This window comes from Anolis carolinensis, chromosome 6, assembly GCF_035594765.1.
Source record: "Anolis carolinensis isolate JA03-04 chromosome 6, rAnoCar3.1.pri, whole genome shotgun sequence".
Classification (NCBI taxonomy): Eukaryota; Metazoa; Chordata; class Lepidosauria; order Squamata; family Dactyloidae; genus Anolis; species Anolis carolinensis.
In genome coordinates, this window is record NC_085846.1 from 119,731,798 (window position 1) to 119,759,301 (window position 27,504).

At 49.4% G+C, this 27,504-nt stretch overlaps 1 protein-coding gene across 2 annotated transcripts; it reads left to right on the plus strand.

Moving 5' to 3' along the window:
- The first annotated feature begins 22 nt into the window (after positions 1-22).
- Positions 23-26,258, plus strand: atg9b (autophagy related 9B). Of its 2 annotated transcripts, none has more exons than XM_062958164.1 (16): positions 23-761; positions 6,127-6,274; positions 6,368-6,411; positions 7,012-7,076; positions 13,601-13,756; positions 14,604-14,745; positions 15,946-16,694; positions 19,235-19,388; positions 21,867-22,046; positions 24,045-24,293; positions 24,394-24,614; positions 24,791-24,893; positions 24,982-25,057; positions 25,331-25,470; positions 25,754-25,827; positions 25,884-26,258. In XM_062958164.1, the coding sequence occupies exons 2-14, from the start codon at positions 6,160-6,162 to the stop codon at positions 25,429-25,431; spliced, it is 2,355 nt and encodes a 784-aa protein (XP_062814234.1). In that variant the 5' UTR covers positions 23-761; positions 6,127-6,159; the 3' UTR covers positions 25,432-25,470; positions 25,754-25,827; positions 25,884-26,258. The 2 variants fall into 2 exon arrangements, with proteins under 2 accessions (XP_062814234.1, XP_062814233.1); XM_062958163.1 differs by lacking the exon at positions 23-761 and adding an exon at positions 2,864-2,969.
- Positions 26,259-27,504: the final 1,246 nt, after the last annotated feature.

Below are 27,504 nucleotides of genomic sequence, written 5' to 3' on the forward strand. Positions count from 1 at the left end.
AGGGGGCGGGGCCAAGACGGGATAGGGCGGGGCTTTCTGCCGAGAAGGAAAACAATCTCTGACGTCACCGAGGAAGGCCCCGCCCTCAGAGAAGGCCTCACGGGACCCGGAAGGAAGGCCTAGCTGGCTGGATCAGGCCTTTGGGCCGGGCTTGGCCTGCGTCTTGCTGAAGGGCGATGGAGCCCGGAGGCCCGGCAGCAGCAGCAGCAGGGTCGCAGTGCGCAGGCGCCGCCCGCAGGCCCCGCTCCCTTGGGACCGCGAGAGCCCCCCTCTGACAGGCGCTTTGTCCCAGTGCCCCGCTGGCTTAGCTTCCGGGTCATTCTGGGACATCCATCCCCGCAGATTGCCCCGAAGAAACGAATAGGGCGCCTGTCCCTTTAAGGCCGCTCAGGCTCCCTCTTGAGTGGCGGCAGGTGGCCCCTCCCTCCCTCCCTCCCTCCCTCCAGGTCCACCTGCGCGTCATGCGCCCGGGCGCGCCGGCGTCGTGTTGCCCTCTGCCTCTGCCTGGGGAAGGGTCCAGCTCCCCGGGACGGAGGCCCGCTTCCTAGAAGGCCTGGGACTGGTGGGCGCCTTCCAGGAACATTGCGCAACCCGGAGCCAGGCAGCGCCTTGGTCCGGTGGATGGGCCGCCCGGCGGCAGAGAGGCGGCGCTCCCCCTGGGATGAGCAGGTGGCCCTCGGGAGAGAGAAACAGACAGAAGAGGACGCCGAGGAGAGAGCCGAGGAGGGGGTCCCCCCTGGCTGCCGTCGAGCGACCCACAGGTAGGCCTTATTTATTTATTTATTTATTTGCGACATTTATATCCCGCCCTTCTTTCTCACCCCGAAGGGGACTCAGGGCGGTTTACAAGTATATATACATACAAAATATTATATTATACAACTATATCGCAATACTATTAGTAATATTGCATGTAATATAAATATACAATTATAATAGTCAATTATAATTATTATTACATTGTATTACATCATAATATTATTATTAATATTACATGTATATACAATGTATTATCATATTAGTATAATATTAGCCTTTGTTTAATGCCCTTCTGCCCCTCCCTTCCCTTCCCACCCCCGAAGGAAGGAAGGAAGGGGACTCAGGGCGGCTTACAAACCATGGCAATACAGCTGAGTCTCACTTATCCAACATAAACGGGCCGGCAGAACGTTGGATAAGCAAATATGTTGGATAATAGGGAGGGATTAAGAAAAAGCCTATTACACATCAAACTAGGTTATGATTTTACAAATGAAGCACCAAAACATCATGTTAGACAACAAATTTGGCAGAAAAAGTAGTTCAATACGCAGTAATGCTATGTTGTAATTACTGTATTTATGAATCTAGCACCAAAATATCACGATGTATTGAAAACATTGACTACAAACATGTGTTGGATAATCCAGAACGTTGGATAAGTAAGTGTTGGATAAGTGAGACTGTACTGTACTTCCATGCTACATTCCAACAATAATAGTCAAACACTTATATTATAAAACTATAAAAGCATATACATCTCAACTATAAATAATTATAAAATATATCCAAGGTCTAGCACCGACCAAGCTTTGTAAACATTGACCCAATTGCTTTGCCATTCTCCTGTTATACTTACTTATGGGCCCTATTAATCCCCAAAGGCTTGCCTAAGTAGCCAGGTCTTAAGGTTCTTCCTGAAGCTTAAGAGCAAGAGGGCCGTTCTGATGTCACGGGGGAGGGAGTTCCACAGCCACGGGAGGGGACACCACCAGTCACGCCTGTGATGGGAGCAGGGCCGAGAGCAGGGCCTCCCCAGAAGATCTTAATTGCACCGGATCATAAAGGGAGGTACGTTCGGACAGGTAAGCTGGACTTTCCACAGATATATATAAACCTTCCTTGCCTAGTTTCTCCATGCCTCACAACCTCTGAGGATGCCTGCCATAGATGTGGGCAAAAGTTAGGAGAGAATGCTTCTAGAACATGGCCATACAGCCCGGAAAACATACAACAACCCTGGACCGGAACCGTTTAGGTACTGAATGCAGACATCCATATGTCAACCTCATGTACATGTCAGGGCATGTTTGTGGGCCGCGATGCCCAAGGTTTCAGAAGAAAGGCAGAAGCAGCACCAGGGAAGAGGCAGCGGCCCTTTGGCGTTCCCCCAGGATAGACTAAGCCAGGCATGGGCAGACTCCAGGTGTTTTGGAGTTCAACTCCCACAGTTCCTAACAGACCTCACAGCCTCTGAGGATGCCTGCCATGGATGTGGGTGAAACACTAGAAGAGAATGCTGCTGGAACATAGGCAGACAGCCCAGAAAACTCACAGCAACCCAGTGATTCCAGCTATGAAAGCCTTTGACAACATAGGGATTGTCCCCCTCTCCCTGCCTGCTGCTCGATGGAGTGTCTCTTCTGCCCAGGCTCCAGCAAAACAGCAGAGCCGAGAGCAAGTAGGCTCTGGGTGATCTCTAAAAGAGCTCGATATCATGGGGGCTCCTCTTCCCCCCCCCCTCCCCAATGTTTACCTCTCTTGGTCTGTTTATGCCATTTGCTGCTGACCAGCCGGGTATTTTTAGTTGTCCTGGGGCTCCTTTCCCTCTCTCTCTCTCTCTCTCTCTCTTGCATCTGCCTGGGGTCATGGGAGGAGCAGGAATGCATGGGGGGGGGGGGGGGGACATTCTTCCAAAAGGGAAAGGAGCGCCTTCTTCACCCGGAGGCGCTTTGTGTTTTTGCTGCCTCAGAGGTGATGGGAGGCCTCAGCTTCAGGCCTTCCTCCTCCTCCTCTGTCCGGCTTCCTCGCCTGACCTGCGTGACTCAGGCCTCTTGGGACGTGGGGAGGGGAGGGGCCACTGGCCGGCACCCTCCTCCCTCCCTTCTCCCCCCCCCCCCCCAAAGCGCAGACATCAACAACCCAGGAGGAGGCAGGGAGGCACCCAGAGGAGATCCCTTTGTTGTCTGCGTCCGCTGACTCCAGCAGCGGTAAAGGCGGTTTGGGGAGGAGAGGAGGGTGGGGGAGCCCTTGGCTAGCGTTGCCCCAGAGTGGAATGGGTCCGGGCGGGCGGTCAAGGGCATGGCCTGCCCAAGGAGGGCCCTGTGTTGCCTGCTCCTTTCTGGCCTTCCCTGAGCCTGGAATCCCAACATTGAGCCAGGCCTTGTTTCCTCTGGAGCTGAATCTCCCTCCAGATGCGTCTCCCGCTTTCTCCCTCCAAATGTTTTGACTCCATTTCCCAGAAGGCCTCACCAAAGGTCAGGGTTTGGAAGGGCAGAGGGAGCCTAAGAAATACAATGAGGGACGCCTCACTGTAGGCAATAGGGCAGGCCCCCTGCTCCAGTCCCAAGAGGCCTCTGCCCCGTCCACTACGAGAGGGGAGCCCTGGCCTTTGGCGTCTTCTGAATGGTCTGGAGGGCCCCCTATTGCGCTGGAACTCCCTCCCCAGGGAGATGAGACTAGCCCCCGCTCTGTCCACCTCCCACATGGACCTCAAAACCTGGATGTTCCAGTGTGCCTTGCATAACACTTCGGCCCCTGCCCATGAATGCGCAGTCCAAATTGACCATTAGATGGACCTCAGCACTTTACCCCCTGTCCTGGCCCTATGATCTGCTCTTTGTGCAAGCCCATGCCCAGCCCTCACTCATTTCTTATTCTTAGTTCTGGTTATTGAGCTTTACTTTGATTCATTATAACAATGTTTTTATATGCTGCTGTTTTTAATTGTTTAGTTAGATTGTTATATGCCTGTTATGTTTTTAAATGTGTGTTTAGTTGGTAAACGCTGTTGCTGCTGGGCTTGGTCTGAGTCCCTTCGCAGAGATGGTGGCGGGATATAAAAATATAGTTATTGTTATGTAATATTCTATTATTGCTGCTGAGGAGGGATGGAAGACTGGGTGTCTTTGATGGGTGGGAATATGGGGGGTTCTGTGGTTGTTTGTGGTTCTGAGTCACCAATGAAGGACACCAGGGAGGGAAGAAGGGCTGAGGCAGAACTCTTGCCCAGAAGGAAGGAAGAAAGGAAGGAGCATCCTTAAAATGGATGGGTTGCTGTCTTGGTCCAGTGTGGCGGTCAGTTTCCTGGTAGGAGAGAAAGGGCCTCCACGTCGGCACCAAACCCACCTGATCTTGGAAGCCCAGCTTAGTTAGCATTTGGATGGAGCCTATCCTTGAAACCCAGGTGCCGAGGGGAAGATTTCACACGAAAAAATGAGAAGAATCTGAGAGCCCCTTCCCTAGAACTCCTTTGAAGACATCTCCGTGCCCATTGGGGCCCATGCCAGGTGTCTCAGGTGCCTTCTTCAGCCCCTTCCTGGCGCTTGCCCCGGTCCGTCTGAATCAGGCCCTTGGCGTGTAGCTGATGGAATGTCGCCCGGGCAACTGCCTCATCCGGACCAGGAAGTGACTCAGGGCAGGAAATGGCCCGTGGGACAGGACCAGGCAGGGCTCGCAGGAGGAAGAGGGGATGAAGGAGATGACGATGGCAATGATGATTCAGTTACGTCCCACCTTCGTTCCAGCACGCCAGATCACTTAACACAGCTTAAAAACATCACTCTAGGCACAATTTGGAAAACAAACGGCCTACGTAGAGCATCATGCAGGCAATCTGTGTTGTGAATGCTTTGATTCTATTTTAATGTTGACATTTGTGTGTTCTAAATTGGAAGCCACCTTTGAGTCTCAGTCTATAGGAAAATATAAAGTGGTGGTAGTTGTGTTGTAGCAGTAGTTGTTGTTGTTGTTGTTGTTATGTTATTTGTCTCCTGCCCTCTTCCTAGTTTGGGGCTTACCATCAATAAAAGAATAAACAATTTTAAACGGCGGCCTTTCCTCTGTGTTCTGGAAGGCTTTTGCACTTTGCCTGGGTTCTATGAATTAGTCTCATGTTTTAATATTGTATGTTTCATGTCGATTTTAACATTTGTTTTTACTGATATTGATGTTTTTATTGGATAATTGTTTTACTGCGGTGTTTTGATATTTGATTGTTTTATCGGGCAAGACCCCATGTAAGCCGCCCCGAGTCCCTTTGGGGAGATGGGGCGGGGTATAAAAATAAAGTTATTATTACTGTATTATAAATTGTATGACACAGCAAACAAGATAGATATGCTGGATTTCGTTTCACAAAATCACAAGTCGAACACTTCCCAAGTATCTAGGACTGTGTGATGTATTTTCGGATGATGCGTGCAGATCCCAGTAGGGTGGCCTTTTGCAGTTGGCAGATCGTAATTTTGTCAATGTCTATTGTTTCCAAATGCCGGCTGAGATCTTTTGGCACGGCACCCAGTGTGCCCATCACCACCGGGACCACCTGCACTGGTTTCTGCCAGAGTCTTTGCAGTTCAATCTTGAGGTCCTGAGAGCGGCTGAGTTTTTCCTGTTGTTTTTCATCAATGCGACTGTCACCTGGGATGGCAACATCAATGATCCAAACCTTTTTCTTTTCCACAACTGTGATGTCTGGTGTGTTGTGTTGCAGAACTTTGTCAGTCTGGATTTGGAAGTCCCACAGTATCTTTGCGTGCTCATTTCCCAATACTTTTGCAGGTTTGTGATCCCACCAGTTCTTTGCTGCTGGGAGGTGGTACTTGAGGCATAAGTTCCAATGAATCATTTGGGCCACATAGTTGTGCCTCTGTTTGTAGTCTGTCTGTGCAATTTTCTTACAGCAGCTGAGGATATGATCAATGGTTTCGTCGGTTTCCTTGCACAGTCTGCATTTTGGGTCAACAGCTGATTTTTCGATCTTGGCCTTAATTGGGTTATTATTGATGTTACCCTTATTATTATTATTATTATTATTATTATTATTATTAAGACTTTCATGGCCGGGATCACAGGGTTGTTGTATGTTTTCTGGGCTGTATGGGCATGTTCCAGAAGTATTCTCTCCTGGCGTTTCGCCCACATCTATGGCAGGCATCCTCAGAGGTTGTGAGGTGTCTATGCCTGCCTTAGATGTGGGCGAAACGGCAGGAGAGAATACTTCTGGAACATGCCCAGAAAACATACAACCACCCAGCCTTTCCTCTGTTCAGAGAAGGTTTAGGGGCTGGACTTTACAAAATCCCAGAGTTTGTGCCAGGCTAGAAGGCACGATCTCAGCCCTCTCCTCCCTTTCTTCCCGGGCAGGGTCCGTGGGGGGCCGGAGCCCCATTCGCCCCCATGGCTGTGAGCCAGGAACACTATGGCGACTACCATCGCCTGCCGGATTACGAAGACGACTCTCCCCCGGAGGAAGAGGAGGAGCTGCTGATCCACGTCACGGAGGGGCTGAAGGGTGAGAGGGAACAGGGACAAAGCTGGGTCGGGCTCTGAGTGGAGCTGAGTGATCTTCAGACCAAACTGAAGTGTCATCTTCCTTCCTTCCCAGATTCCTGGCATCACATCAAAAACCTGGACAACTTCTTCACCAAGATATCCTTCATATGGGTGCAGCGTCATGTGTTCTGGTCTTAAGCATGGACAAACTTTGGCCCTCCCTCCAAGTGTTTTGGACTTCAACTCCCACCATTCCTAACAGCCTCAGGCCCCTTCCTTTTCCCCGTCAGCCGCTTAAGCGGCTGACGGGGAAAAGGAAAGGGCCTGAGGCTGTTAGGAATGGTGGGAGTTGAAGTCCAAAATACCTGGAGGGAGGGCCAAAGTATGAACATGCCTGATCTATACATTAGAGTGAAAAGCAGTTTGTGAGGTAGGAAGCATGCCGTACTCTGGGTTAGGGTGGTCACCCCGGGGCCCCTATTTTGGAACCAGGCGGGTAAACATTATTTTATTTATTTATTATTAAACTTGTATACCACTGCTCCCGGTTTGGCTCGGAGCGGTTTACAAAAATAGATTAAAACAATACACTTGGCTTTAAAATAACAATAAAAACAATAAAAGCAACAATAAAAACAGACATAGCCCCGAGTCTTTCACCCATTGAATGCTTATGGGGAAGAAGTGTGTTCAATTTCCTACATAAGCCTTGGAAAGTGCAGGAAAGCGTGGTTTTCCTTGACCGTCCCTGTGTACATCTACCACTTCCACCAGAAGAACGGCTTCGCCTGCATGATGCTCTCCGACGTCTTTGAGCTGGTGTAAGTCCTGGGGGGTTATATATGGGAATACAGGAAAGTACGCGAGATGATGCTCTGGGAAGATTTTTTTTTTACAAGGGTAAAAAGTTGCTTTTATTGTTGCAGGTACAGTAGAGTCTCACTTACCCAACATAAACGGGCCGGCAGAATATTGTATAAGTGAAAATGTTGGATAATAAGGAGGGATTAAAGCAAAGCCTATTAAATGTCAAATTACATTGAGATTGTCCCGGTGGCGAAGTGCGTTAAAGCACTGAGCTGGAGACCGAAAGGTCCCAGGTTCAAACCCCGGGAGCGGTGTGAGCGGCCGCTGTTAGCCCCAACTCCTGCCAACCTAGCAGTTCGAAAACATGCAAATGTGAGTAGATCAATAGGTACCACTCCGACGGGAAGGTAACGGCGTTCCATGCAGTCACATGACCTTAGAGGTGTCTATGGACAACGTAGGCTCTTCGGCTTAGAAATGGAGATGAGCACCAACCCCCAGAGTCAGACTTGACTGGACTTAACGTCAGGGGAAAACCTTTACCTTACCTTTACAAATTAAGCACCAAAACATCATGTTTCACGACAACTCTGCCACTTGTTTGGGAGCGTGCCTGCACTTGTGTTGTTGTTGGGCGTGTTGGCCCGCTCCACGTTGCTGTCTAGGGACAGGAGGCAGACTACATTGGATAATACAGAACGTTGGATAAGCAAAGATTGGATAAGCAAGACTCTACTGTAATACATTTCAGATAGAAGAGTAAATATGCAAAAGGATGTGACCCAACTTTGGTAAAAGACTCCTTAATGCTGGCACTTGCATTTCTGTGCAAGGCAGTGGTTCTTCACTTCTTCACTTCACTTCACTTTATTTCTTAATTAGTCACACTCCATCAGAGTGCTCCGAGCGACTTACAATTTAAAATATCATTCCACAATTCCACATTCTCAACCTGTGCTTTGGCCTACAACTCTCAGAAATCCCAGCCAGTATACCAGCTGTGTTGTTGAAGGCTTTCATGGCCGGAATCACAGGGATGTTGTATGTCTTCTGGACTGTGTGGCCATGTGCCATAGATGTGGGCGAAACGTAAGGAGAGAATACTTCTGGAACATGGCCACACAGCCTGAAAGACATACAACAACCCAGTTTACCAGCTGTTAGGATTTCTGGGAGTTGAAGGCCAAAACATCTGGGGACCCACAGGTTGAGAACCACAGGTGTAAGGCTTCTTGAGGCAGAGAGAGGCCTCCTGGTGCTCCCTTCTCAAACAAAAGGGCACTCAAGACTTTTAGGAAGAAGGAGGGGGATGTAAACTTTCAGTGCAGGCAGGAAGCCAAACACCTTGAGCTACATAGATCTAGGATTTTATATTATCGTGTCAGAAGCCAACTGAGGATACAAGTTGTAGTGTATTTAAAAACACAAACAAAGTAAAAAAAACTTGGCATTATACTGAATGTCTTTTGATCAGTAGCTGGCCACTTGAGTGCCTCTGGTGTTGCTGTGACGTCCTTCCTTGTGCATGCGGTGGGACTTAGGCTGCATTGTAGTTAGTGGTCTGTGGTTTGCTCTTTTCCACACTCACATGTCACAGACTCCACTTTGAGGCCCCATTTTTTAAGGTTGGCTCTGCATCTCGTGATACCAAAGCACAGTCTGTTCAGTGCCTTCCACATTGCCCCATCTAAAAACCAGATGTTCGTCAAACACTTTGTGAGGACAGTGTTGTCGTCATTAATGCACTTTTAAGTGTAGAAGGGGCACCAATAAGCACTTTCCAGTAGAACTGAACTGCTGCACTGCACTTTATGAACTAAACCGCTTACCACCTATATTACACCAATATTTATTATGATAACATCAAATACCTATTGCTGGACCCTTCTTTGGACTTGAATTAAGCACTATAGCACTTTGGCACTGAGGTCGTTACAACCACAGTCAACATCTGTAGTGATCAAGGTGTGTTAGTAGCTAGAGTATTAATTAAGGGTCAGGGACACAAATAGGAGGGTGGGAAGGGAGAGCAGTGGTTAGAGGCCATTGGGCCAGTGCAATTACCATCCATAGATAACAATATAAACAACACTGAAGCACTGGAGCACTCTTATAGGGTTGGGGTAAAGAAATTAACATCTTAACTCCTACGCTGAGTATACTACTGCTTCCAATCAGAACATCAGTATAACCCTCAAAGGAGGTAGGAGTAGGAAGCAGCGGTAATATGATCCTCACGTGTGAAAGTGAGTCTACAACTATGGTAGACCATGTAGGGAGAGGGTGTGCATTTAGCAGCTGGGGGGCCCCCATCGAAGTTATCCAGGGGAGGGGGAGATATGGGAAAGGGAGGCATAACTTAATTCGGCCTAGGGTGAGAAATAGAGTGCTTGTAGATCTAAAACGGCCTCCTGACATAGTAAAGTTGGGTGCCCAGGTTGGCGGACCCTCCGATCTGAAGGTGGTGCTGCTGAACGCCAGGTCTGTCAATGGTAAAGCTGCAATCATCCAGGACCTCATCCTGGATGAGCGGGCAGACCTGGCATGCATAACAGAGACCTGGTTGGACGAGGCTGGGGGAGTTAACCTCACCCAGCTTTGTCCACCAGGATATACCATGCAGCACCAACCAAGATCTGGAGGGAGGGGAGGAGGGGTTGCAGTGGTCTATAAGGAGTCCATCCCCCTGACCAGGTGCCCCATCCCGCAGTCTATCTTGTTTGAGTGTGCTCATCTGAGGGTAGGGAGCCGGGACAGTTTAGGGATGCTGTTAGTGTACCGACCACCCCGCTGCACTACAGTCTCCCTGCCTGAGCTAGCCGGGGTGGTCTCGGGCCTGGCTTTGGAGTCCCAACGGCTCATTGTGCTGGGGGACTTCAATGTCCATGCCGAGGCCACTCCCTCCGGTGCGGCTCAGGACTTCATGGCCGCCATGGCAACCATGGGGCTGTCCCAATTAGTATCTGGCCCTACCCACAGAGCAGGGCACACACTTGACTTGGTTTTCTGCCAGGGATGGGAGGAAGGTGGCGGTGTGGAGGAGCTCACCATCGCTCCTTTGCCATGGACCGACCATCACCTGATCAGGTTTAGAATCACTGCGCCCCCCAACCTCCGCAGGGGTGGAGGACCCAAAATGGTCCGCCCCAGGAGGCTTATGGATCCGGATGGATTCCTGACGGCTCTTGGGGAATTTCCCGCCACCTCGGCTGGTGACCCTGTCGATGCTCTGGTCGCCCTCTGGAACAAGGAGGCGGCTAGGGCAATAGACACGGTCGCTCCGGAACGTCCCCTCTCAAGTACCCGAGCTAAACCATCTCCTTGGTTCACCGAGGAGTTGGCAGCGATGAAGCGAAAGAAGAGGGGACTAGAGGGTGTGTGGCGTTCGGAGCCAAGCGAGCCAAACCGAACACGGCTGTGTTCCTATCTTAGGGCATATGCCGCGGCAATAGATGCTGCAAAGAACATTTTCTTTGCAGCTAATATTGCGTCTGCAAAGAACCGTCCGGCGGAGCTGTCCCGAGTTGTCAGAGGTTTGTTATATCCCGTCCCTCAAGACGGGATCCCTGACAACTCGGCAGCCCGCTGTGAAGCATTTGCTCGGTTCTTTGCGGACAAAGTCGCTTTGATCCGTTCTGGCTTTGACACCATATTAACGGCAGTCTCCGAGGATGTAGCAAGAGCACCTGCTTGTCCTATTTTGATGGATTCGTTTCAATTGGTTCAGCCTGAGGACGTGGACAAGGTGCTTGGAGAGGTGAGGGCTACCACATGCATCCGAGACCCCTGCCCATCCTGGCTGGTGAGAGAAGCCAGAGGGGGGTTGGCCAAGTGGGTGAAGGTGGTGGTGAATGCCTCCCTTCGGGAAGGCATATTTCCAGCGAGCCTTAAATTGGCTGTGATCAAACCGCTGTTGAAGAAGCCATCACTGGACCCCACTCAATTGGATAGCTATCGACCTATTTCCAATCTCCCCTTTTTGGGCAAGGTCGTGGAACGTGTGGTGGCCGCACAACTCCAGGCATTCTTGGTTGACACTGATTTTCTAGATCCGGCGCAGTCTGGTTTCAGGCCGGGGCATGGTACCGAGACAGCCTTGGTCGCCTTAGTCGATGATCTACGCCGGGAACTGGACAGGGGGAGTGTGTCCCTGCTGGTTCTGCTGGACCTCTCAGCGGCCTTCGATACCGTCGATCACGGTATCCTTCTGGGGCGCCTTGCCGGGATGGGTCTCGGAGGTACTGTTTTGCAGTGGCTCCGGTCCTTCCTGGAGGGGCGTTCCCAGATGGTGTCATTGGGGGACACCTGCTCGGCCCCATAACCATTGACTTGTGGGGTCCCGCAGGGTTCAGTACTGTCCCCCATGTTGTTCAACATATACATGAAGCCACTGGGAGAGATCATCAGGAGTTTCGGGGTTCGGTGTCATCTGTATGCAGATGATGTCCAGCTCTGTCACTCCTTCCCACCTGTCACTAAGGAGGCTGTTCAGGTCCTGAACCGGTGTCTGGCCTCTGTGTCGGACTGGATGAGGGCGAACAAATTGAAACTGAATCCAGACAAGACAGAGGTCCTCCTGGTCAGTCGCAAGGCTGAACAGGGAATAGGGTTACAGCCTGTGTTGGACGGGGTCGCACTCCCCCTGAAGACACAGGTTCGCAGTCTGGGGGTTCTCCTGGACTCATCGCTGAGCCTGGAGCCCCAGGTCTCGGCGGTGGCCAGGGGAGCCTTTGCACAACTAAGACTTGTGCGCCAGCTGCGCCCGTTCCTTGGGAGGTCTGACTTGGCCACGGTGGTCCACGCTCTGGTTACATCCCGTTTGGACTACTGCAACGCTCTCTACGTGGGGTTGCCTTTGAAGACGGCCCGGAAGCTCCAATTAGTACAACGGGCGGCAGCCAGATTAATAACTGGGGCGGCTTATAGGGAGCGTACCACCTCCCTACTTAGCCAGCTCCACTGGCTGCCGATATGCTACCGAGCCCAATTCAAAGTGCTGGTTTTGACCTATAAAGCCCTAAACGGTTCTGGCCCAATCTACTTGTCCGAACGTATCTCCTCCTATGAGCCAGGAAGATCCCTAAGGTCATCTGGAGAGGCCCTGCTCTCGGTCCCGCCTGCCTCACAGGCACGGCTGGTGGGGACGAGGGACAGGGCCTTCTCGGTGGTGGCTCCCCGGCTGTGGAACACCCTCCCCAGAGAAATACGGCAAGCCCCAACCCTTTTGAGTTTTAGAAAAGCCCTGAAAACATGGCTATGTGCCCAGGCATTTGAAGATTAAACGATAATGACGACCCGGACTGATTTATGGCTACAGCACGAGGATTTTGGAGGAATGGATTTTAATCATATGTTTTTATATTTTTTATATTGTTTTAATTGTTTTATTGGATTTTTATAGCTGTTTTAATTATGTATAGGCATCGAATTGTTGCCAATTTTGTACGCCGCCCTGAGTCCCTTCGGGTGAGAAGGGCGGGATATAAATGTTGGAAATAAATAAATAAATAAATAAATAAATAAATAAATAAATCTTCTGTGTGTCCAGGAGGGAGTCTCTTCATCTGGTGTCAGCCACTGATTGAGATTCCAGGTTTTAGCCTGCCACTTTTGGACTCTCACTTGCTGAGGTGTTCCAGCAAGTATCTCTGTAGATCCCAGAAAATTATTTCTTGATTTAAGGCATTGGTGTGCTGGCTGATATCCAAACAGGGTATCCAGAAAACAGAGGGGAAACCAAGGGAGGAGGCCCTCGTCACAGGGTTCCTTCCTCCAATATTGTTCTATAGATGCAGCCCCAACAAAGGGCCAGGGTGAGGGTGGGGTGAGGTGAAGTGAAGCTGAAGGAGTGAGACTGCTCTTCCTCCATTTGACAACAATAATAGTACAGTAGAGTCTCACTTATCCAAACTAAATGGGCCGGCAGAAGCTTGGATAAGCAAATATCTTGGATAATAAGGAGGGATTAAGGAAAAGCCAATTAAACATCAAATTAGGTTATGATTTTACAAATTAAGCACCAAAACTTCATGTTATACAACAAATTTGACAGAAAAAGTAGTTCAATACGCAGTAATGTTATGTTGTAATTACTGTATTTACAAATTTAACACCAAAATATCATGATATATGGAAAACATTGACTACAAAAATGGCTTGGATTATCCAGAGGCTTGGATAAGCGAGGCTTGGATAAGTGAGACTCTACTGTAATAATTTTATTTCTCACCCAGTTCTCCTCGTGGCTCGAGATGGGTTACAACAGCGCAAAAACACAATAATCTAAAAACATTATACAAAATGCACATATTAAAACATATTTAAACGAAATACATATTAAAACACAAAGATTAAGCATTAAACTGGCTGAGTAGTTGCCCAGGCTCCAAGGTGCCAGTTGGGTCTGTCCCTGCTGATGCCCCCCAACCCTTTCCTGCCCCAACTGACTGCTCTTCTCCTTCCTCCCTTCCTTCCTTCCTTCTTTCCTTCCTTCCTTCCTTCCTTCCTTCCTTCCTTCCTTCCTTCCTTCCCCCAAAAGGCAGTTCCTGTTTGTGGTGGCCTTCACCACCTTCCTGCTCTGCTGCGTGGAGTACGACGTCCTCTTTGCCAACCGGCCCCTCAATCACACTCAGCTGGACAGGAACAAAGTCACGCTGCCGGACGCCATCCTGCCCACCGCCCAGTGCACCCAGAGGTAAGGGGCTGCTGGGGGGGGGGGGGCTGTGGTGCCCTTTGGCCTTCATTGGAGGAGCTCTCGGGGCCCCTCTTCCAGGCTCCACACATCAAGGGGGCAGGTGCACGGTTTCTGGGAAGGGCAATTGCAGTTGGTCCAGGAACCATGAAGCAAATGTATAAGTGAGATTTCATTTCTCCCCATATCTTATTATGATTTATATTAGTATTTATATTCCGCCCTTCTTTCTCACCCCGAAGGGGACTCAGGGCGGATTACAATGAACACATATATGGCAAACATTCAATGCCAACAGACAAACAACATACAGTAGACAGACTCAGAGGCATTTTTAACATTTTTCCAGCTTCACTATTCCGGCCACAGGGGGAGCTGTTGCTTCACCGTCCAGTAGTGGCTGGACTTCCTCATTCCTTTCCTCGTGTTTTGCTGGCAGTTTTATGGTGTTGTAAATTAGTTAAATTAGCTTCCCGCATAAAGCGTCCCTAAATTTCCCTAATTGACAGATGCAACTGTCTTTCGGGGCTGCATAGGTCAACAGCAAGCCGGGGCTATTAATGGTCAGAGGCTTAACCCGACCCGGGCTTCGAACTCATGACCTCTCGGTCAGTAGTGATTTATTGCAGCTGGTTACTAGCCAGCTGCGCCACAGCCCGGCCCTATTCTATCTATCTATCTATCTATCTATCTATCTATTCTATCTATCTGTTGTCAATCGGTTGCCCTTTCATCTATATATTTAACCCAAGCTGATCAATGCAACCAACAGGATTTGGGTCATGGTGGGGATGAATTGGGGTATTGACCGGGCTCTCCCTCATGGCTGGTTCTTCTCTCCCGCTGCCAGGATCCGGTCCAGCGGCTGGCTCATCTTCCTGCTGGCCATGGCGGCCGTCTTCTGGCTCTACCGCCTGGTCAAGGTGCTCTGCAGCCTCCTGGGCTACTGGGAGATCCGCGCCTTCTACACCAAGGCCCTCAAGATCCCCTCGGTGAGTGTGCGTTGGGGGGAGGGAGAGCTCTGAACACTGACATTAGGGTCCTTCTGGGGAAGATGGGCTGCAGCTGGGGGTCCCTACCTTTCTGGGGATGGCACAGGTGGCCCCGTAGGAACATTTGGTCTGCAGAGCAGAATACAGTGAGGCCAGTGCCATAGAGGAGATTATGGCAGGAAATAGGAGGGAAAATAGGCAGGACGATGCTCTGGTAAGCTTTAAAAACCAGGCACAACCTACCTCTATCACTGGAAGTAATGTATCTCACCTAAAAAGGAGATAGACAAAAGGCCACCTAACCTTGGGAGAAGAGTCCCTAATGCAGACTCCCGTGTCTCTTGTATATAAACGTGTTGTCTAAGGCTTTCATGGCTGGAATCACTGGGTTGCTGTGCGTTTTCCGGGCTGTATGGCCATGTTCTGGAAGCATTCTCTCCTGACGTCTCATCCACATCTGTGGCAGGCATCCTCAGAGGTTGTCAGGTCTGTTGGAAAGTAGGCAAATAGGGTTTATATCTGGAATGATGTTCAGGGTGGGAGAAAGAACCCTTATCTGCTTGAGGCCACCTTGATTAGCATTCATTAGCCTATCAGTTTCAAGGTCTGGCTGTTTTACTGCCTGGGGGAATCCTTTGTTAGGAGGTGTCAACTGGCCCTGATTATTTCCTGTTTGGAATTCCTCTTTTTTCTGAGCAGTGTTCTTTATTTACTGTCCTGATTTTAGAGTTTTTTTAGTACTGGTCCTGGTTATTCATCTTCTGGCTGATGTTGATATGGAGGTGCAACAGTTCCTTGTCTGTGTTTGCAAGTTCTTTGCACATGGTGTGAATTATTTCTTGTCAGAGGTTGCATTCCAGGCAGTCGTAAATACAGTGAGCCTGTGGTGTTTTGAAAGTTCCTTTTGGCTGCAAGAAATTGTGACATAGTGTCTGTGTCTCTGTAGCATAGCAGGAAAGTCAGGGAGCACAGGAGATGTGCTTTCCTTGTCCTAGTTTCCAACAGACCTCACAACCCCTGAGGATGCCTGCCGTAGATGCAGGCGAAACGTCAGGAGAGAATGCTTCTGGAACATGGCCAGACAGCCCGGAGATGCTTCTTCCCTTCTGCCATTGAGCCCCTCTCTTCTCTCCTCCTTCCCGCAAACCCACCCACCCTCTCTCTCTCTCTCTCTCTCTCTCTCTCTCTCTCTCTGCCCAGGCGGAGCTGTGCAACTGCAGCTGGCAAGAGGTGCAGTCGCGGCTGATCTCGCTGCAGCGGGAGCAGCAGATGTGCGTGCACAAGCGGGAGCTGTCCGAGCTGGACATCCACCACCGCATCCTGCGCTTCAAGAACTACCTGGTGGCCCTGGTCAACAAGGGCCTGCTGCCCCTGCGCTTCCGGCTGCCGCTCCTGGGCCGCGGGGTCTTCCTCACGCAGGGCCTCAAGTACAACCTGGAGCTGCTCTTCTTCTGGGGGCCCGGCTCCCTCTTCCAGGGCAAGTGGAACCTGCAGCCCCAGTACAAGCGGGCGGGGGCCCGGCTGGAGCTGGCCCGCCGCCTCTCCCGCGCCATGCTGCTCCTGGGCCTGGCCAACCTGCTGCTCTGCCCCTTCGTCCTGGTCTGGCAGGGCCTCTACGCCTTCTTCAGCTACACCGAGGTGCTCAAGCGGGAGCCCGGCAGCCTGGGCGCCCGGCGCTGGTCCCTCTACGGCCGCCTCTACCTGCGCCACTTCAACGAGCTGGACCACGAGCTGCAGGCCCGCCTCGGCCGCGGCTACAAGCCGGCCTCCAAGTACATGAACTCCTTCGCCAGCCCCCTGCTCACCGCCCTGGCCAAGAACGTGGCCTTCTTCGCCGGCTCCATCCTGGCCGTCCTCATCGCCCTGACCGTCTACGACGAGGACGTCCTCACCGTCCAGCACATCCTCACCGCCATCACCCTCCTCGGCCTCGTCGTCACCGTGGCCAGGCAAGCCCACCACATACTTGGCCTCTATTGTTGTCATTACTCTTATCATTTAGGATCTATAGCACAGTGTCGTATAGCCAGTGCTGTATGTGAGCTTATGAGAGGAAACAGTAGGGAAAATATGCAGGATGATGCTCTGGGAAGCTTTGGAAGAGGTAAAGACTCAGGTACATCTCAGGCCAAGGCAGCAAGAGATAAACAAAAGGCAATTTCCTTACCTTTGCTAGTTGAGTCCCTGCTGCTGCCCCTCATGTTGTCATGAATACTTTTTAAACAAAGGTTCTTTTTATTTCAGTTTCCAGTGTGAGAGGGTACATCAGAACTTTTACACAAAGAACGACATTGGAAATTTATTTATTTAAGATAATTCTATCCCGCCTTTCTCTACCCTGAAGGGGACTCAAGGCGGCTTTACATATAGGCAGCTATTTGATGCCTTAGCAACACAATACAAAATTAAAACAATACAAAACTAAAATGGACATTTAAAATTGAATAATAAAATACAGTTAAAACAATTAGAGGCATTTAAAAACCATAAAATCACAAGATCACATAATCCACAAGCATCTATAGACATAGATTCTATGTAACTACAAGGGCTATCCACAAAGTAGGTTACGTTTTGGATTTTAAAAAGGACAAAGTATAGGAGAAATCATTTACTATATGTAGCTGAAAGACATTCCAATACTACAATCTCACGTAATCTCCATTGAAATCTAGGCACGTCTCATATAGATAAATGAGTTTGAAAAGGTCTGCCCCAGTAAATTTGCTGCCTCTCTCCTCCGTGTCCAACAATGGGGGCGTGGCTGGCAGCGCGGCGTTTTGGCTACGCTGCAGGAAGGGAGAAGGGGGAAGAGCTGAGGACACAAGTGGGGAATTTACTGGAGCATTACTTTTCAAACTCATTTATATGAGACGTGTCTAGATTTCAATAGGGATTACATGAGATTGTAGTATTGGAATGTGTTTCAACTGCATATGGTAAATGATTTCTCCTATACTTTGTCCTTTTTAAAATCCAAAACGTAACCTACTTTGTGGATAGCCCGCGTACATTGAATTCACCACCACCTACAGTTACATTGGCTAACAAACAAACAAACAAAGGGGGATTGACATTTTCACTCAGCATTCACACACATGTACATACATACATCCTCATGCATACATTGCCATTTCTCCATTCTTCCGCTGTGAAGAACATCTCTTAGGCCAGGCTGCTTCCTTACAAATCTGCTAACGCACAGTTCCAAAACTTCTAAAACTTCCAAACTTCTTTCCCTAAGAACATGACTCCAAAACACACTCTTTTTCTTTCCCTTGAGAAAAAAGAGGCCAAGTGTCCAGAATTCTGCTTTCCATTACAGATCTGACACTCCCATACACCATCTCCACAGAGCATGGCGGGTGGGCCAGACTCCTCTGGTCTGCCACCCTTTTTGGACTATCATAAGGTCTCTTATATAGCAATACTTTGCAGATGTTGTCCCAAAGTTGTAAATTACTGACAGACGTCGTCCATCCTGGAACATGTTGATTCCATCTCAGTTTCCTGGCAGACGTTGACTCTTCGTGATTGGTGTCAGCTAACGCAAGGCTTGTGTTGACTTCCTTCTTAACATAAGGAACCTTGTAAACATTTCCTTAACTCAAAAGAGCCATTGTCTCTGATTAATGTAAACATGTTGTTTTCCCCCAAAAGTTCAACAGTTAATACCACAGATTTCAGCAGCAAATTTTAATTACAGTAGTTGTTTTCCAGGCCTCATTCCTTTTAGAATGGTGTCTTCAAATTATTAGGGCTTATTAATTCATACAATACATTCAAAGCATATATCATATTTATACCACCAAATTTATTTACACTATCAAGACTTGCCATCAGTTGGGGGCCCCTCCCCCCAGCAACAACATAGTACTATATAATATAATAATATTGTGTTATGGTAATAATATAATATATTGTATATACATATAATATTGATATTAATATTATAATGTAATGCAATATAATACAAATAATAATACAATAAAATAATATTAATTATATATTATATATTAAATGTAATATTACTAGTAATATTACTGTATAGTGGTATAGTACAATATAGTAATATATAATGCTAATATTGTGCTATGCTAATGATATAATGTTTTGTATGTACATATAATTTGTAAGCCGCTCTGAGTCCCCGTCAGGGTGAGAAGGGCGGGATATAAATGTAGTAAATAAATATGTGACATATTCTCTGTGTTTCAGCCATTTTAAGGCAGAAAGGAGCCTCATGGTGCTCCCTTCTCAAACAAAGGGCAGTAAAGCATTAAATAAATACTTTTGGGAAGAAGAAGGAGGGGGAAGTGACCTCTCCTCGCAGGCAAGAAGCAAAACCAGACAGCAGTCCTGCCCCATAGGGTTCCCTCTGTCCTCCTTTGCTCTGCATACTATGAGTGTGGATACTTCTCTGCTTCCCACACTTGGTGCCCCCTTCCTCATGACGGATGTGACCCCCAACCCCGCTTTCTCTTGGCAGGTCTTTCATCCCGGACGAGCATCTGGTCTGGTGTCCGGAGCAGTTGCTGCAGTGCGTCTTGGCCCATATCCACTACATCCCGGACCACTGGCAAGGCAACGCGCACAAGTCGGAGACACGCGAGGAACTCTCCCAGCTGTTCCAGTACAAGGCCGTGAGTGGAGCCCTGGGGCAGAGAAGGGGGGTGGACACAACACACACTCACACTCCTGTTCCCACTTGGGAAAGGCTATGAGTGGGGCCTGTGAGGGATTGCACAAGGGAAGGGAAGGCCCCTTGTGCCTTCCCATCACACCTGAAAATGGGCCTGGCCTTTTGGGAATATGAATCCTTCTTCCCAGAGGCTTCTGGGAGAGGCAGCCTGCCTTTCTCTTTGTTAGGAAGTCTTGGAAATAGCTGCACCCAGTCTCTGGGCACACATGCCCTTGGAAATAAATGGCAATCATAACCTTATTGAAAAAGAAAAATGATGTCATATCAATGTGTTGTCAAAGGCTTTCATGGCCAGGATCACAGGGTTGTTGTATGTTTTTCGGGCTGTATAATATTATAATAATAATAATAATAATAATAATAATAATAATAATGATAGTAAAACTTTATTTATACCCCGCCACCATCTCCCCAGCGGGGACTCGGGGCGGCTAACATGGGCCCATGCCCAAAGCAATACAATATAATAAAATATAAAACAGCATATCATAACATAATTAAAAGTAATACAATAGATAATAATAGACATCACATCAAGAAATCAAGAAACAGTAAAACAAGAGCAGGCCGCATGAACACAAAGATAAAACCCGGAGTGAGAGGGACAGAGGGGTACTCCACTGTGGACAGGGACACATGAGAGTGGGGCAGTTTAGAGGATAGATGTTGGGGGGGGGGGGGGAGTAACACAGAAATATATAACAGAAGTTACTCACCGAAAGCACAGCGGAAGAGCCATGTTTTCATGTCTTTCCTAAAAGCTAACAAAGTGGGAGCTTTGTATGGCCATGTTCCAGAAGTATTCTCTCCTGACGTTTCGCCCACATCTATGGCAGGCATCCTCAGAGGTTGTGAGGTATGGAGAAACTCAGCAAAGAGGTTAATCTATATCTGTGGAAAGTCTATGATGTCAGACTACATAGAGAAGCCATTGAAATTCACAAGCATGTGGACAACTTCAACAGAAAGGAAGAAACCATGAAAATGAACAAAATCTGGCTACCAGTATTAAAAAAACTCAAAAATCAGAACAGTAAATAAGAAGCAACACTCTGAAAACAGAAGATTTCCAGACATGAATCAACCAAGGGCAGTTAACGACTCTAAACAAAGGATGTCCCAGAGGCAGGAAGAAGACAGATAAGCTTTTCAATGCTAATTAAGGTGATTAACTACAACATTCACACTGACCTCTCTCACTCTAGACTTTCCACAGATATATATTAACCTATTTGCTTAGTTTTCTCCATACCTCACAGCCTCTGAGGATGCCTGCCATAGATGTGGGTGAAACGTCAGGAAAGAATCCTTCTGGAACATGGCCATACAGCCTGGAAAACATACAACAACCCTGATGTCATATCAGTTTGAAAAATGTGAATCTCCATGAACATGTGGAGATCACCTTTTGAAAACCATTAGTCAAGAAAAGCATGACCTTGTTAGAAGTCAACCCTTCGAACAAGTGATATTCACAAGCACTCATGTAATGGCACACAGGTAACTCAGCTGTTAAACTGAAGAACCATGTCTTTGAACTTCCAAGGACAAAGGCATGCCACTACAAAAATATATTGGGTTAGCAGAGGATGATTGCTTCTTTAAAGCTGAAATTGAACTTGCAGTTTGTAATTGTCGAAAACATATACACTCCCTTAAAACAGTTTAAAATATGCACTCGGGGATTAAAAAAACCAAAGTCTTCTTTGAAAAATAACATTTTATTTACTCACAAACATCTTGTATTTATTCACCATACAGGCACATTTCTTATTAAAGTTCAGTTATAGATAGAATGTAGTTCTCTCTGTGATTAGTTCACAAGGTATAATTTTTAATCCATAGTCTTTAGGTATTTATTTATTTATTTATTTATTTATTTGCTACATTTATATCCTGCTCTTCTCACCCCAAAGGGGACTCAGAGCGGATTAGAAATGAACATACAATATATTATTAGCATAGCACAATATAAGCATTAAATTACTATATTGTACTATATCATTATATGGTAATATTATTAGTATTGATATTGTTATATTCACTGAAGTCCATAAGTCATACTTCTGTACTGAAGTCCTAACAGCAACATGCATCCACCTCCACTGAGGTGTAAAGCAGACTGAATACAAAATGGAGTCCTGAGTCTGAACATGCTCAGTACAATCAAATGTCTTTAACCCCTCCCATGCCAAAGAGGCACAGTTAAACTGGCAAATCAACATACACATAGAATACAGGTTAGCAAATATGTACGTTAACAAGTAAATAGTGAAAGGCTTGGGAGGGTGCTATTTCCCACAGGAAGGGGGGAGTACGGGAGGAGGGTGGTCTTTTGCACTGGTGGGCTGGCTTGGCATCCAGGAGCTCTGAGTGCCAGCGTGGCTTGCCTCCCCGCCTGTCCCGTCCTGTCTGCCAGGTGTTCATCTTGGAGGAGCTGCTGAGCCCCATTGTGACCCCCTTCCTGCTCATCTTCCCCCTCCGCGCCCGGGCCCTCGACATCATCGACTTCTTCCGCAACTTCTCTGTGGAGGTGGTGGGCGTCGGGGACATCTGCTCCTTCGCCCAGTTGGACATCCGCAACCACGGCAACCCCCAGGTACGGCGGTCCAGGCGGAGAGAGAGGGAGGGGCTGCGTGGCGTGGACTCACTCCTTCGGTGGCCAAAGCAACTCTGACCCCTTTCCGTGGGTCCTATCAGCTTTGGGGCATTAATATTTTGCACCCAGGATTCTTGTTTTGGGTCAGAAAAGTTATTCCAGGCATCAGAGCTGGAAGAGCATTGCTATATATGAGTTCCATAGTAGGAAACTGGAAAGAAAATGCCCGGGATGAGGCTCTGGGAAGCGTACTTTTGTTTTTGCAGACAGTGCATCTCAGATGAAAGAGTAGACAGATAGAGATAGTTACCTGACTTCATCACTAGAAGGCCCTTTGAAACTGACTCTCATAGAACCATCCAGTCCAACCCCCTTTTACCATGCAGGAAAGGCACAATCAAAGCACCCCGACAGATGGCCATCCAGCCTCTGCTTAAAAGCCTCCAAGGAAGGAGCTTCCATTGGACTCCAAGGCAGACAATTGCATTGTTGAACAGCTCTTCTTATGGTCAGGAAGTTCCTCCTAATGTTCAGGTGGAATCTCCTTTCCTGTCATTTGAATCTATGGCTCCACGTCTTAGGCCCCTTCCACACAGTCATATTATCCCAGGACCTTATCCCAGATTATCTGGTTTGAGTCCGCACGGCCAGAATACTGGGATAAGCAGATATTCTAGGATCAGATCTTGGGACATGGGGACAGTGTGGAAGCGCCATATTGTTGTTGTTGTTGTTATTTTATTTCTAACCCAACCTCTCTCCCTGAGAGGACTTAGGGCAGCTTCCAAAACAAGGCAGAAATAATAATAATAACAACAACAACAACGTTTTATTTATATTCCGCCCTTCTCCCCAAGAGAACTCAGAGCAGATTACAGCATATAAACAAACACAGGTAAACATTCAGTGCCTTCTTACAATGAAATACAGTGAAACACAAATACACAGACAAAGCCAAAGGCTTCTCCTTTCATTTCCGGCACAGGGGGAGCTGGTCATTCCCATTTCCAAGCCAAGGAGCCTGTGTTGTCCATAGACACCTCCTAGTCGTACGGCCTCCATGACTGCATGGAGTGTTTTTTTTTTTTTGCCTTCCCGCCAAGGCAGTACCTATTGATCTACTTACACTTGCATGTTTTTGAACTGCTAGGTTGGCAGAAGCTAGGGCTAACAACAGGAGCTCACCCCACCCCGCAGATTTGAACTGTCAACCTTCAGGTCAGCAGCTCAGCAGCACATGGATTTCACCTATTGCGCCACCATGGCAGTAGAAACAAGCATGCTCCTTATTCCTTCTGACTTCCTTTTAGATATTTGAACATGACTCCTCCGCCTTCTCTTCTGAGACTAAATAGACCCTTCTCAGAGGGATTATTCATGGTCTCCAGACCTTTGATCCTTTTAGTCGCCTTCTTCCCCGGACACCTTCCAGCTTAGAGCCACTGTCTGTGGTGCCCAGAGTGGGACGCAAGGCCATTCCTGGTGAAGAAACCTGACCTAGAATCATAGAATCCTAGAATAGTCGAGATGGAAGAGACCTCATGGGCCATCCAGTCCAACCCCATTCTGCCAAGTAGCAGGAAATCGCGTTCAAAGCACCCCCGACAGATGGCCATCCAGCGTCTGCTTCAAAGCCTCCAAAGAAGGAGCCTCCACCACAGTCCGCGGCAGAGAGTTCCACTGCCGAACAGCCCTTCTCACAGGGAGGAAGTTCTTCCTGAGGTTCAGGTGGAATCTCCTTCCTTTCCTGTAGTTTGAAGCCATTGTTCCATTGTGTCCTAGTCTGCAGGGCAGCAGAAAACAAGCTCCCTCCCTCCTCCCTATGACTTCCCCTCACATATTTGTACATGGCTCTCATCATGTCTCCTCTCAGCCTTCTCTTCTGCAGGCTAAACATGCCCAGCTCTTTAAGCCGCTCCTCATAGGGCTTGTTCTCCAAGCCCTGGGCAGAGGAAGGGGCGCCCTGACCCCCTCCCTTTGTGTGCCTTTCCCCCACAGTGGCTCTCCCAGGGCCAGACGGAGGCCTCGGTGCAGCAGCAGGCGGAGAACGGCAAGACGGAGCTCTCCCTGGTCCACTTTGCCATCTCCAACCCCCGCTGGCAGCCGCCCCCGGAGAGCTCCCTCTTCATCGGCCACCTCAAGGAGAAGGTGCAGCAGGACGCGGCCCAGGCGCCCCCCGCCCAGCGCCTCCTGGCCGAAGCCCCCCTGGGCGCCTCCTTGCTCTCCGACGAGGGTCTCGGCGCCGTGGTGAGTCCTCAGGAGCGTCATGAGGAATCGGGAGGGGGGGGGCCCTTGCAGTGTGGCTTTGCAGTGAGACCCTCCTTCCCCTCCCTTCCTGCCTCTGCAGCCGGATGCCCTCCTGGCCAGCGTCTTGGCCCACCCGGTCCTCTCAGCGGCCAGCGTGGCCTCCCACTCGGAGCGGCGGCTCTTCGCTCACCCGGGCAGCACAGCCGGGGCGGCCGCCAGTGTCCTGGCCTCCCTCTCCTGCTCACAGCTGCACCGCCGGAGCAGCGCTCCCCCGGCCGAGAACTCGGTCTTCCGCAGCGACAGCACTGTTCTCGGGGGCCGGTGAGTGAGGGGAAGAGTAGCCTTGGAGGAGATCCCAAGGGCCATCTAGCCCCCCCCCCCTTGCTGTGCAATTAAAGCCCTCCTGACAGATGGCCACCCAGCACTTCAGGCATGCGCGTGTTTGTTTATGTTGAGCGTGGCACCGACACCCTTTGCCTTTCCTTCTTTTTCCACAGCGTCGCCCCGCCTGAGGCCCGCCAAGGGCCACTATCCCGCTCCGTGGCGCTGTCTGAGTTTGCCTCGGCCGAGATGAGCCTCCACGCCATTTACATGCACGAGGTGAGCCCCCCACCGCCCTTTGGGACCCCAAGAGCCCTTCTGCCACTGCCGCTCTTCCGGCTCCTCACCGCTCCTTTCTGCATTGCAGCTCCGGCACCAACAGCACCATCGGCCCCGAGAGGAAGGGTCTCCCCACAGCCCTCCTCAAGATTCTGCTGAAGCAGGTCAGGGTTCGCAAATGGGCTTTGGCCGTGCGGCATCTGCCCGTGGGCCTTGGGCTCTGTTCCAAGGGAAGCTCTCCCTTGGTTGGGGGCCACAGAGAGAGATCCGGGGACCAGCTGCATGGCAAAGGCTTCCCTCCCCAAGGATCAGCAGCCCAGACGGATCCAGCCAGGAGGAGGGCTCAGGATGCGATCCCAAGACGTGAGGCCTCTTCTTCTGAGCAGGGCTTGGCTTCACCTGCCTTTCCTCCCTCCCTCCCTCCCTCCTTCCTGCAGGTGGAGGCACCAGGGCCTCGCAGCACATGGATCGGGGCCTGGGGGGCTGGCCGGAAGAGGAGGCGCCTCGGAGCCAGCGGCCAGAGAGAGAGAAGAGCTAGCGCCTGCCGCCGGGGACCGACCTTCCTTCTCTTAGCAAAGTAAGAGCCACAAGGGTCTTCCCATTGGACAGGGAGGAGATGCATCCAGCAATGGCCCTGCGGTTTGGTTTCCCCTGAGGCATTCTGGCTGACCATGTAGCAGGGGGGCCATCCTAAGAGGGGAGCGCAGTTCCCAAGACCCCTCATGCGCCCAGACCTATGGGACATCCATAATTCCACTAGACCCCTATGCACGCAGCCCAGAATTGCACTGGCATTTTTGGCTGCTGCATCACACTGCTGGTTCTTCGCGATCTAACCTTCCTGCCCTTTTCCCCTCCAGGTTTCTGGACTGGCCACTCCATGGTGCTGAGATGATTCCTCCTCCGCCATGAATGGGGCCGGAAGATGACCGTCGCAGATGGCCCCGGCCAGGGCTGGAGGGGACGGCACTGCCCCTGCCCTTGCCCTGGGCGGACATTGGCCTGGAAGAGGCCTTGGCGGAGTGGCCTCGCTGGCAGTGTGTGCCCGTCTCGCTCGGGGTGAATAAGCTATGGGCCGGACTGGGCCCTGCCTGGTGCTACTTGTATTTAAAGGGTCCCTGCAATGGACAGAGGAGCCTTGGGAGGAGGCGGGGCTGACCCACTCCCCTGGCTCCGCCCCCACTGCCCCCCCAGCCTGTGCTTCCCCCTGCTGCTAAGTAGGAGCCCAGCCCCCTCCTCCCCCCCCCCCCACAAAGCGGCTCTGATGGGAGCATTGGGGAGATGGAGGGGGGGTTGGGATGGTGCATTTCCGTGGGATGCCGCTCCCATCTCAGGACAGACAATAAATGTTTACAGGTGCGGCCAGCAAGGACTCCTGGTTCCTGTGCCAGCGGGTTAGGACCGGGCGGGAGGCGGGGTGTCTGTGGGGGCAAGGCTCAATGGAGACGGGCTTGGATACAGGCAGCCCCCAAGTTACGAACCAGAGAGGTTCTGTGGGTTTGTTCTTAAGTTGAATTGGTTTGTAAATCAGATCAGGTACATTTCTGAAGTGTAACTCCAGCCAAATATATCTATATATATATAAAAGGGTAATGAAATTTCAGCCTAGGACAAAACAACAAAACTACACATCCCAGAAACACTCAACTTGGCAGCACAACCCCTCATCCCTGCCTCTACGTTCATACAACAAAAAGAAAAGAAAAATAAAGTCCTAATTAGAGGGAGAGGAAGAATTGTTTTTATTGAATTGCTGCCAGTTAGAAGGCTAAGCTCCACCCACTTGGTCCCCTAGCAACCCACTCAGCCCAGGGGACAGGCACAGTTAGGCTTCACTTAGGCCTCTTCCACATTGCCTATAAAATATAGATTATCTGATTTTAACTGGATTATATGGCAGTGCAGACTCAAGGCCCTTCCACACAGCTATATATCCCATTTATAATGGACTTAATGTCAGGGGAAAACCTTTACCCTTTACCTTAACTACCACCAATACCTCAATTCTTTATTTCCCATTCCACCAGACTTCGCCACAGCAACGCGTGGCCGGGCACAGCTAGTACCATATATACTCGAGTATAAGCCGGATTTTCAGCCCTTTTTAAGGCTGAAAAAGCCCCCCTTGGCTTATATTCGAGTGAGGGTCCTGGCTGGCTTATACATGAGCATATAGGTAATCAGAGTTGGACAGTCTTAAATTAGTTTTATGTAAATATTCAAACATTTAACCTACTGATGCCTCAAATGAATGTAATTCTATTGGTATCTATTTTTATTTTTGAAGTCTGCCAGTAGCTCCTGCGTTTCCCACCCTCATTTTATATTGAGTCAGTAAGTTTTTCCAGTGTTTCGTGGTAAAATTAGGTGCCTCGGCTTATATTCAGGTTGTCTTATACTCGAGTATATACACCTTGGATAGCACAGGGAAAGGTGTGGAGTTTCTTTGACTGCCTGTGCCACTGATTTCACCTGACTTTCTGCCCCTGTGAGAATTGAAACACTTTGCTTGTTGTGGAAAGAACTGATGGTGAAGCTTCAGTGGAGACCCCTTTTCCCCATAATAATAACTTTCCCAGGAGTGAATTTCCCTTCTGAGGGGCAGATTCCT

Coding starts and splice junctions, on each gene's coding strand:
- atg9b (XM_062958164.1), top strand. CDS start 6,160: ATGGCTGTGAGCCAGGAACACTATGGCGACTACCATCGCCTGCCGGAT. Junction 13,757..14,603: donor ACCGCCCAGTGCACCCAGAG/GTAAGGGGCTGC, acceptor TCCCGCTGCCAG/GATCCGGTCCAGCGGCTGGC. Junction 14,746..15,945: donor AGGCCCTCAAGATCCCCTCG/GTGAGTGTGCGT, acceptor CTCTCTGCCCAG/GCGGAGCTGTGCAACTGCAG.